General features: G+C 55.6%; 2 protein-coding genes across 2 annotated transcripts in view; one reads left to right on the top strand and one right to left on the bottom strand.

Moving 5' to 3' along the window:
• The first annotated feature begins 332 nt into the window (after positions 1-332).
• LOC133360434 (zeta-crystallin-like) overlaps positions 333-11,142 on the top strand; it is a 10,894-nt gene continuing 84 nt past the window's right edge. Inside the window, exons 1-9 of the mRNA XM_061579158.1 lie at positions 333-412; positions 3,150-3,260; positions 4,333-4,485; positions 6,389-6,549; positions 7,203-7,254; positions 7,469-7,618; positions 8,751-8,849; positions 9,475-9,570; positions 10,372-11,142. The exon at positions 10,372-11,142 is cut by the window's right edge and continues 84 nt beyond it. Of these exons, the coding sequence (XP_061435142.1) occupies positions 3,150-3,260; positions 4,333-4,485; positions 6,389-6,549; positions 7,203-7,254; positions 7,469-7,618; positions 8,751-8,849; positions 9,475-9,570; positions 10,372-10,533 (984 nt within the window). The 5' untranslated portion in view covers positions 333-412 and the 3' untranslated portion in view covers positions 10,534-11,142. The remainder of the gene's footprint in view (positions 413-3,149; positions 3,261-4,332; positions 4,486-6,388; positions 6,550-7,202; positions 7,255-7,468; positions 7,619-8,750; positions 8,850-9,474; positions 9,571-10,371) is intronic.
• LOC133360436 (protein transport protein Sec61 subunit gamma-like) lies at positions 3,392-3,760 on the bottom strand. The gene has a single exon (XM_061579160.1). The coding sequence runs from the start codon at positions 3,758-3,760 to the stop codon at positions 3,446-3,448; it is 315 nt and encodes a 104-aa protein (XP_061435144.1). The 3' UTR covers positions 3,392-3,445.

The following is an 11,142-nucleotide window of genomic DNA, read 5'->3' as shown; positions in this document are numbered from 1 at the left end:
CACCAAGTCACCTACTCACCCTTTCACCCACTCACTCACCAATGCATAACACACTCACCCTCTCACTCACCCACTGACACCCACCTACTCACCAACTCACCCTCACCCACTCACACCCACCTACTCACCAACTCACCCTCTCACTCACCCACTCACTCACCAATGCACATACACACTCACCCTCTAATTTGTGGTAGCAAGGTCGCTTTAAAAAAAAAAAAGCTTCATAACCTTACCTGGTTACACATTTTGTTTTTAATGGTTGACCAGTCCGGCTTGGGAAGAATTTTGCATGAATCTGGAGGTTTTCCCTCCCGTATCTGGCAAGGGGGGTGGGGGGGCGCTCTCACCTTGCTCCATTTCCGATCACGACCGCTGCTGCCCTCGCAGGAGGCACCACGACGTGTCCGAGGTAACGTCGAACCACACGAACACCACCAACAACCACACCACCAACAACTACACCACCAACAACAACACCACCAACAACAACACCACCAACAACAACACCACCAACAACAACACCACCAACAACAACACCACCAACACCACCACTACCAACAACACCACCACCAACAACACCACCAACACCACTACCAACACCACCACTACCAACAACACCACCACCAACAACACCACCAACACCACTACCACCAACACCGCCAACACCAACAACACCAACACCACCAACAACACCACCACCACTAACACCAACAACACCAACAACACCACCACCACTAACACCAACAACACCAACACCAACAACACCAACACCACCACCGTCTTTAGTGTTTCACCTTCAGCAGCTCGCCATTGGCAACCATGGCCACGATCCTTCTCAGCGACAAACTCTCTCTCGCCACGCAGCGCGCAGCAGCATCGACGCATTGACGCCTCTGGGCGCTGTCACGATCCGCGTCAAACTCGAGCGCGCTGCAGTGCCGCTGTACAGTAGGGCACGTGGGTATTGTCGCACGCGTTTGTCTAACACACAATACGCTTCGTTTTCGTCGTACATTTGTTTAAAAAACATTATTCCACAAGGTGCACGGTTATCCACCATCAGGGCAGCCGTGGTCTCTGTCCACTGCTGGGTGAAGGCCTCCCATAACAATTGCAGGTCAGTGCCTCTAAAAGCAAATTAAATATTAATTATTGTTAAACATCGAGCACATTAACAAGCCTCTTCGCGATTCCGATCTCGAAGTGAAATCTGCAGAAGTCTCGTGGGACTGGGAAGCTGCTTGGACGGGTAACCAAAGACAAAGATCCCCCGGGTAGCCTCAGCAGACTGCAGGGGCAAGTGCTGTTAGCGAGGAGGGCCTCTGAAGGCCGGCACCACGACCGGGCCGCCTTTGTCTCTCCCCCCCCCCCCCAGTGCTGGCGATGTTGACTACACACCGCTACACCAGGTACTCATTTGAGGCTGAGTCGACCTAGGGGAGGCCTCAGATCTGTTCAGATAATCGCTGTCACCGGTGTTGGCCGTGAGCGGGAATCGAACTCGGGTGACCAGGTTTGTAGCGACACCACCGGGTCCGTGCATAACAGGTGCTATAGGCTTGCTGCTGCGGGGCAGTGGACATCAGGCGGCCATTGGAGCACAACGCCCATTGTTGTACTGCACTTCTACGGCACCACGCCAATTGATTGCTTCCGCTCACCGGCGTGGTGAAGTATGGTCAAATGTAACCCCACCACGACCCGAATCATTGTCCCTCTGACGCAGCTGTGAGGTGACGCATGCGCACTGGGATGCACGCGCACCACGTGTCCACCTGTACACGCACCACGTGTCAAGCACGCGGTGTGGCGCACACGTGCAACGATTCACCTTGACACGCGCACGCGACAGATCACTGCCGAGAGGGATTTGACTTCCAGCAAACTCCAGCAGACGACTCTGAGACTCTGAGTTGTCCCACAGGCGCCAGACTTCGAGTCCGTCTCCCGCCGCGGGAGCTGAAACGCAGTCGTGGTGCAGGGTTTTTTGTCGTGTTAATAAACAAAACATGCGTCGTGAATATACTTCACTAGACTTTTGCCCGTCCAAGCTCGGGTGCATTGGAGTAAATCCTAAACTTGATATTCATTGCATCAATTCCTGTGCAATTAGTAAGGGCGCGGTGACACAGACTTGTTTCATGTGAAGGTGATAATCCCTTGTTCATTGTGACGTCCTTTTTACTTCGATGTCTCAACAGCGTCACGGAGACCACGTGATGACGTGAGGGCTCTGCCTTGTGAGTGAGGGTTGTGAGTTGACGCCGAGGAGGGGGGAGGAGGCGCCTCGCCCCCCCCCCCATGTGGAGTGACGTCACCCGCTAATTAATATTAATGGCGGCGGGGGGTGTCCATTTGTAAGACGTCACCTCGTCATGATTATTAATGCGGGGGGCTGTTCGATGTGGAGTGACGTCACGATATTTAACGAGGGAGGGGGTGCTACATGTGGAGTGACGTCACCCGCTCATGATTATTAATGAGGGAGGACGTCACCTGTTCATGAGTAAAAATGAGGGGGGGGGGGCTGGTCGACGTGGAGTGACGTCACGCGTGGGACACACAGACATTGTTGGCTCATCATCGTCGTAACTGGGACACGTGGCGTGCAGGGTGAGGAGGTGGTGATGGGTGGCGCACGTGAGCAGGGTGGAGAACGGCATTTGGTTGGCTTCCAGAGGTCTGTGACGAGATGGTGGTGGTGGTGAGGCTCTAGGAGAGCTTTGAGAGGTCGATGTGTCATCTGTCGCAATCATTGCGGCATCTCTTGGCGGCATCGGTGACTCTGGCCATGGTTAACCTCTTGACCTTTTGCTCAGACACGTGGTGCTGCTGCTGGTAGTGACTGGATGTAGCCAGGCGCCGGCCACGCCGCCCACTTCACTTTGGGTGCGTGTGCGTCACGTGTCCATTTAGCGGGGGAGCGGTGGCGCAACGGTTAGCGGCGCCGCCCCACGAACCCTGGCGAACCGAGTTCGATTCCCCGCTCACGACCGATATTGCCTTCGCGTAACGCGGCGTGCGGCTGCACCTACGTACGTCCGTCGATCTTCTTGCAGCGCAAGCCGTACGTAGCCGACCGTGTTAGTCGGGTGGCACGGTCCTCTACGTCGCGTCAACCGCCGCGGGCTCCGTGTGCGTGTCAGATGCAGCAGGCCGTGCGAGTGATGCGGGCCATCCGCATGCGGGAGTTCGGGCCGTCCTCCGTGCTGCGCCTGCAGACGGACGTTCCCGTTCCTTCGCCCAACGACAAAGAGGTCTCTCTTTTATCTCTCGGCTCTCTCCTCTCTCTCCTCTTTTCTCTCTCGTCTCTCCTCCCCCTCCTCTCTTTTATCTCCTCCCTCTCTCCTCTCCCTCTTTCTCTCCTCCCCCTCTCTCCTCCCTCTCGTTTTTTTACAACACTCACATGGGCTTTATTCATGAGTCAAGACAAAACTGAATGTCAAAAACGGCTGGTAAAACATTGGACACATTTTGCAACATTATGGCATTTCACTGTTGACGATATAAAGTTAACTCCAGAAGTGACAGCATCTCTTTTAAAGTAGAACTCCTGTTGATCTGAACTGCCAATAATGATGTCGTTGATGGGAATTTGGATGAGTTTCACGAAGAAGCCGATGAAGCCCATTATGGCAAAGCCAATTGCCGTCGCTATTGCGATCTTCTGAAACTGCTTTGTGCAGCGTTTCACGAGCCGGATGGAATCCTTGGCGAACTGCCTGCCTGGCTCCACGAATGTCATCGCCTGGTCCATGATCGATTAGTCTTAACTTGCCCGAGCCTCAAGTGCCTCTCTCTCGTCTCTCTCTCCTCTTTTCTCTCTCGTCTCTTCTCCCCCTCCTCTCTTTTCTCTGTCTCCATCTCTCTCCTCCCTCTCTCACTCTCTCCCTCTCCTCTCTCTCGTCTCTCATCCCTCTCTCTCCTCTCTCTCTCCTGTCCCTCTCCTCTCTTTTCTCTCTCCTCCACGCATGGACTCATACGGTCCTGAACTTTGCACTGCCTCTAATAATACATTTTAAGTGGGTGGGTGAGTGGGTGGCTGAGTGGGTGGGTAAGCTGGTAAGTGAGTGAGTGGTTGGGTAGGTGAATGTGTGGGTCGGTGAGTGGGTGGGTGAGTGGGTGAGTGACTGGGTCAGTGAGTGGTTGGGTGGGTGAATGGGTGAGTGAGTGACTGGGTGAGTTCTTGAGTGAATTGGTGAATGACTTAGTGAGTGAGCAACTGGGTGAGTGAGTGTGTGGACAGCTAGACGAGTGAGCGAACGAGTTATAAACCCCCCACCTTCCATCACCATGACCCCCGCCCCACCCCGTCACCAACGCGTGCAGGTGCTGATCCGCGTGCGTGCGTGCGGCGTCAACCCCGTGGACACGTACATACGCACGGGCACGCACACGCGCAGGCCCGAGCTGCCCTGGACACCGGGGGGCGACGTTGCCGGCACGGTGGAGTCGGTGGGCCGCTCCATCTCCTCCTTCAAGGTGGGGGCCACGTGACCGGGGTGGGGGGGGGGGGTGTGGACTTTGTAGTTTTGTTTTCCACAATAGAGGTTCTGTTTTGGGTTAGATCGAGTGATTATGGACGTGTCGTTAAACCCGTCCATGTTGTGAATGTTGTAGTGGGTTTACTCTCCAAACCACGCACCGGCTAGTGCCGAACTAGTAACTTATTGGCAGGCATTGTTTACGTGACAAACCTTGCCGATTGGCTGTGTTGGGTGGTTACGGGTTTAAAGCCATTATTATATTTTATACGCTCTAACCCAAAAAAAACTTATGGATAATATTGGTGTCGCGAAAGCCCTGCTACTACTATTACTACGTGTTAAACTGGTTGTTGTTGTGTGTGCGGGTTAGATCAGCGGCGATCCACGGCCTGGGTTGTAGGAGAGAGATTCTGTTCTGCTGTGGACCTTGTGGCACATTGGGGTGCCGCAGTTTGGCCAGGAGAGATGTCAACTCCCTCGCCTGATATACAGGAGGTGGTGGGTTCGATCCCAACCCTGACACCTGCTGTATATTTGCACTTTGCGTGTCTCTCTATCCCTCCCCGTGGTGGCGTGGTTCTTTCTCCGGGTCCTCCATTTCACGTTTAGAATCAACGTCTCCACGCGTTTAGAGTATTTGGCTGCTGCTATGTAAATGTGTACGTGATGACGATGATAAGCCACTTAATGAGCTATCATTTGTGATAGCAGTAGTTTAATTTAAATCTCAACAAACACTCTCATCATTGGCACGCAACAATTTTCGTGATGGCTGATGGCAAATAAAATTCCCCGACGAAGAATTAGTATTTGAAACAATCGTAACCTCCACCAACAGATGGCGCCAGTGCATAGCACTTGTATATCACCGGGTTAAACTAAATACTAAACTTGTTATTTTACCAGGTAAGGCCCCACTGAGATATGTGGATCTTTTTCAGAAGCGACGTACCTATCGCAAATGATAGTTCAACGAAGTGGATTATCATCACCATCATCACCATCGTGTGGAAATGTAGAGCAGCCAAACAAATATTCTAAACGCGTGACGTTGATTATACGTGGAGGGAAAAACCAGAGGACCCGGAAAAAAATCCACGCAACCGCGGGGAGGGAGACACTCAAACTCCAAATATACAGCAGGCGTCAGGGTCTTGATCAAACCCACGACCTCCTGTATACCAGGTGAGGGAGTTAACATCTCCTAACCACCGCGGGTTTAGTCCGTCTTGGTAATTGTTGAAGGCCGCGCGGGGGATCTTTGTCTTTGTGTTCCACCGTCTAGAGTGACAACTCGATCCTCTAGAGCTGCTTTTTGTGTTTAGATTGTTGTCCTCCCCCCGCACCTCCGATGAGCACGGTTGGCTACGTATGGTGCGAAAGAAGTTCAACAAACAACCGCCATGCGCCACTAAATTGCGGTGATGTCACCACGGCGCTTGTGCCAGGCTAGGTGCACGTTAAGGCCATGTGAAGTGTCGAATGCCCACTGGCAGGAGGTCACGGGATAGATCAAGGTGGTGCCATTGGTTGACTGAGATGACTACCCGATGCACCACCTGTGCCCACTACTGTGTCAACTTGCCGTGTTTTAGCCACCCGGCGCTCCGCTCGTTGTTGTGAGCGTCGCTCCTCCGCCCTCCGTTGTTGTTGGAGGGCGACTGCCTCCAATTGCCCAGTAGCAGCGTCCTTCACGAGCCTCCTCCGCAGAGGCCGATCTTGACACCGCTGGTACCGGTCATCGGCAAGTCCACTCGGCTCCACGTCCTCCTGTACCACATCACTTCATCTCTTCCCCTAGATCACGCCGTGCCCGTTTAGCCGCCTCTATTCGTGCTCACACGCAGTCTGTCTTGAAGGCTTCACGGGGGGACCTTTACCTTCGGTGTTGCGAGCAGGCGGGCGACCGCGTATACACGGCGCTGGCGGAGGGCGGCTACGCCGAGTTTGTGTGCGTGGCTCACGACCGCGTCTTCACGCTGCCGGCCCAGCTGGACTTCCCGCAGGGCGCCGCGCTGGGCGTGCCGTACTTCACCGCTTACCGCGCCCTCGTGCAAAAGTAAACGCGCCCGGCGTTCGGCTCCGCGGCGACGCGGGCATCGGGAGCGCAGGCGGTGCGACTGCACCGAGGTCCGGGGGCTTCCGGGGGAACCTGAGCTACGAAGAGAGCCGGGGGGGGGTGGGGGGGAGATTTTACAGTGGGCCCCAGTTTCTAAAACTTTAATTAAACTAAACATCGCTGGACGTCTGATCATGGGCATCAACAGCGGTGATGTCACTCCAGTTGCCTTAAACTTTTAAGCAATTTTTTTTTCTTTTTCTGGGTAAGGCCCCACTGGGAGTGTGTAGTTAGTTTATGATGACGGTAAGTGGCTTATCATCATCGTCGTCGTCGTCGTCACCGTGTGGAAATTCATAGTGGCAGCGAAATACTCTAAACGCATGACGTTGATTCTAAATGTTGTGGGGAATAACGGATGACCCACGTGGCCAAGGAGAGAGAGAGAGAGACCCAAACTCCAAATATACAGCAGGTGTCCCCAAGGTTAGGATCAAACCCACAACCTCCTGCAGACTAAACTAGGAACTATTTTTATTTCACCAGGTAGGGCCCACTGAGCTATATTGTTAACTGGCTATCACAAATGGTGGCTTAACAACGATCCGTGATGTCCCGACGGGACGTGTCTCTGTGTGTCCGTGGGGTTGAAGGGCCGCGACGAGACCGGGGGAGACGGTGCTCATCCACGGAGCGAGCGGCGGGGTGAGCCTTGCCGCACGCTCGCTCGCACGCACGCTCGCTCGCACGCTCACACGCACGCTCGCTCGCACGCACGCTCGCACGCACGCTCGTAGGCTTGCACACACGCTCGTACGCTCGCACACACGCTCGCTCGCACGCACGCTCGCACAATCTACGACGTCGTAGTCCTGGCTTTGAACGTTAAAAGAAAATGCGTCGCCGCGTGCGAGCGCAGGTCGGCATTGCGCTGTGCCAGATGGCGCGCGCGCTGGGCACGCACGTGATCGGCACGGCCGGGTCGCCCGAGGGACTAGAGCTGGTGGCCAAACACGGGGCCCACAGCACCTTCGACCACCGCGAGGATGGATACGTGGGCCGCATACAGGCGAGTGGTCCGTCACGCCGTCGATTGGTGGCGAGGTGTTAACTGCCTCGTCTGGTATGCAGGAGGTCGTGGGTTCGACCCTTCACCCTTGACGCCAGTGAGCTGTGTAGCTGTTTTTCAGAAGCGACCTGGCCATGGCAAATGATCGCTCAACCAAGTGGCTCGTCATCATCGTCATCATCGTCGTCGTCGTGTGGAAATTGATAGCAGCAGCCAAATACTCTGAGCGCACGGTGACGTCGGTTCTAGATGTCGAGGGAAAAACCGGAGGACCCGGAGAATAATCCACACGAGCACGGGGAGAGAGACACACAAACTCCAAATATACAGCAGCAGCAGGCGTCAGGGTCGGGATCGAAGCCACGACCTCCTGCATACCAGGCGAGGGAGTCAACATCTCGCAAACTCCCCGTGGTCGCGTTTAGATGATTTGGCTGCTGCTATACATATTCTCCACGTGATGGTTAATGAGAAGCCACTTTGTTGAGCCATCATTCGTGATGGCCAGGTCGCTCCATAGCTCAGTAGGAACTTACCTGGTACAATTAGAATGAGAATATTTCTTCCTACTGGAGGAATCCGATGAGCTATGAAGCTCTTTCTTTCACAGACGTGCGGTAAAATAAAAATAGAAGTAGCAGTGGTACGTGCCGAAGATAACAATTTCAGATATTAACAACCGACCTGCGTTCTGTTCACACGACGTCACTTTGGCGAAACAACTTTGGTGACGATTTTTTGATTTGAAGCTTTCGTGACTGCAGGGATTTATCTTCTTGGTTCTTTCAGTAAAGTCAAGTAGAATGGAAATAATAAAATAATAAAAATAAAACATAATAAAATAATTCTCACGACGTTTCGGCCACAACGCAAGCAGCCGTCCTCAGGTGGAGAACAGGCCTGTCGAGAAGACAGAGTCAGACTCTGTCTTCCCGACAGATCTGTTCTTCACCTGAGGACGGCTGCTTGCGTTGTGGCCGAAACGTCGTGAGAATTATTTTATTATGTTTTATTTTCATTATTTTATTATTTCCATTCTACGTGACTTTACCGAAAGAACCAAGAAGATTAACTTTGGTGACGGTCGACTACAATGTGAATAGCGTGATGGTGTGTGCCGGTTGGCGGTCAGGAGCTGTACCCGCGCGGCGTGGACGTCGTCTTTGAGATGCTGGCCAACGTCAACCTTCCCAGCGACCTCAAGCTGCTGGGGCAGAACGGCCGCGTGGTGGTGAGACTTCCCTCTGGCAGACACTCGAGCACGGAGAGTGACACCGCCACACACCCACCACTCACCACCCACTCACCACCCACCCACCGTCACAACCACTCACCACCCACCCACCGCCACACACTGCCACACACCTCACCACTCACCACCCACTCACCGCCACACACCCACCACTCACCACCCACTCACCACCAACCACTCACCACCCACACACCACTCACCACTCACCCACCGCCACACACCTCACCACTCACCACCCACTACTCTCCACTCACCACCCACCCACCGCCACACACCTCACCACTCACCACCCACCCACCACCACCCACCACTCACCCACCCACCACTCACCACACACCTAACCACTCACCACCCAACCACCACCACAAACCTAACCACTCACCACCCAACCACCACCACTCACCTCACCACTCACCACCCACCCACCACCACTCATCTAACCACTCACCACCCACCCACCACCACAAACCTCACCACTCACCACCCACCCACCGTCACTCACCTACCACTCACCACCCACCCACCACCACTCATCTAACCACTCACCACCCACCCACCGTCACCCACCCACCACTCACAACCCACCACCAACTCTCCCTCCCAGATCATCGGTTGCCGTGGCGCCGTGGAGATGAATCCGCGTGAGACGCTGATGCGTGAGCTGCACGTCATGGGAGTCAGCCTCTTCAACTGCAACGCGGTGAGCGCCCCGCCCCCCCACCACCCCCCCCCACCGCACCCCCCACCGCCCCCCCCACCGCCCCCCCCCACCGCACCCCCCACCGCACCCCCCACCGCCCCCCCCCCCACCCGCCCCCCCCACCGCACCCCCCACCGCACCCCCCACCGCCCCCCCCCACCGCCCCCCCCACCGCACCCCCCACCGCACCCCCCACCGCCCCCCCCCACCGCACCCCCCACCGCACCTCCCACCGCACCCCCCACCGCACCCCCCACCGCACCCCCCACCGCCCCCGCCACGATACCACCACGGTGGCCAGGAGATGTTCACTACCTCGCCTGGTGCGCAGGAGGTCGTGGGCTCGATCTCGGCCTCTGACAACGCCTGCTGCTGTATGTTTGGAGTTTGTGTGTCTCTCTCTCTCATCATCATCACGGTGGCTAGGAGATTTTGACTCCCTCGTCTGGTGCGCAGGTCTTGGGCTCGATCCCGACCCTGACGCCTGCTGCTGCTGTATATTTGGAGTCTGCGCGTCTCTCTTTCTCCCCGTGGTCACTACGTAGATTTGTCTCCGGGTCCTCCAGTTTAACCATCCACGTTTAGAATCAACGTCGCCGCGTGCGCTCAGTGTGTTTGGCTGTGTGGACGTGTGTACGCTGCACTTCTTCCCACCGTACGTAGCCAAGCGCGCTGAGCGAGCTGCGGGACAAGCCACTCCGTTGAGCCACGTGGCAGCTCGTAAAACAAAACATAGTTTAGTCGTTACATCAGTATAGTTTAGTCGTTGTCTAGAACGACCCGCTCCGCCCCCTCTTGCAGGAGGAGCGCCGTGAGAGCGCCGCGGCGCTGCATGCCGGCGTGGAGAGCGGCTGGCTGCGTCCCGCGGTGGGAACTCGCCTCCCGCTGGAGGAGGCGGCGCGCGCCCACGACGAGATCGTCTCCGGCAGCCCCACGCTCGGCAAGATGGTGCTCACCATGTGAACGCCGCGCTCGCTCGCCGGACCTCACCACAAGTCACCGGCACTCACCGGGACTCGCCGGCGCATGGCACTCACCGGGACTCGCCGGGACTCGCCGGCGCTCACCGGGGGCTCACTGACACTCACCGACACTCACCGACGCTCACCGACACTCACCGACGCTCACCTGGGGCTCACCGACACTCACCGACACTCACCGACACTCACCGGCACTCACCGGGACTCACCGACGCTCACCGGGACTCACCGACACTCACCGACACTCACCGACGTTGGGAGGTGCAGCGGGGGATGTTGGGAGGTGCAGCGCTGTCCCCGCGGAGAATCCGTCGGTGATCGGACGCCTGGCACGTGCTCTCAACTGCGAGGTGTTTGTGCTCGTGAGCTGGTGGTGACTTGCGACCCGGTTAAATGAAGGGAATTCAATGATCAAAGGAACCATTAGGAGTTGATTGAAACACACGACGTGCTTTTGTGTTGCAACTACAAAGGTGGAATTTTTACGATTTTAAAAAATATATAAAATTCAGATTGCGGTGTACGTGATGATCTTCATGAGAATTAAATAAATATACTACGAATGCAAGATTCTCCCTCGCCATATATACAG

Source organism: Lethenteron reissneri, chromosome 68 (genome assembly GCF_015708825.2).
Source record: "Lethenteron reissneri isolate LAM-NWPU_2019-01 chromosome 68, ASM1570882v1, whole genome shotgun sequence".
Classification (NCBI taxonomy): domain Eukaryota; kingdom Metazoa; phylum Chordata; class Hyperoartia; order Petromyzontiformes; family Petromyzontidae; genus Lethenteron; species Lethenteron reissneri.
Note: the sequence above shows the minus strand (reverse complement) of the source record. Positions and strands in the feature narration are given on the sequence as shown.

Bases quoted from the DNA above. Each gene is read 5' to 3' on its own strand.
- LOC133360436 (XM_061579160.1), bottom strand. From the start codon at position 3,760: ATGGACCAGGCGATGACATTCGTGGAGCCAGGCAGGCAGTTCGCCAAG.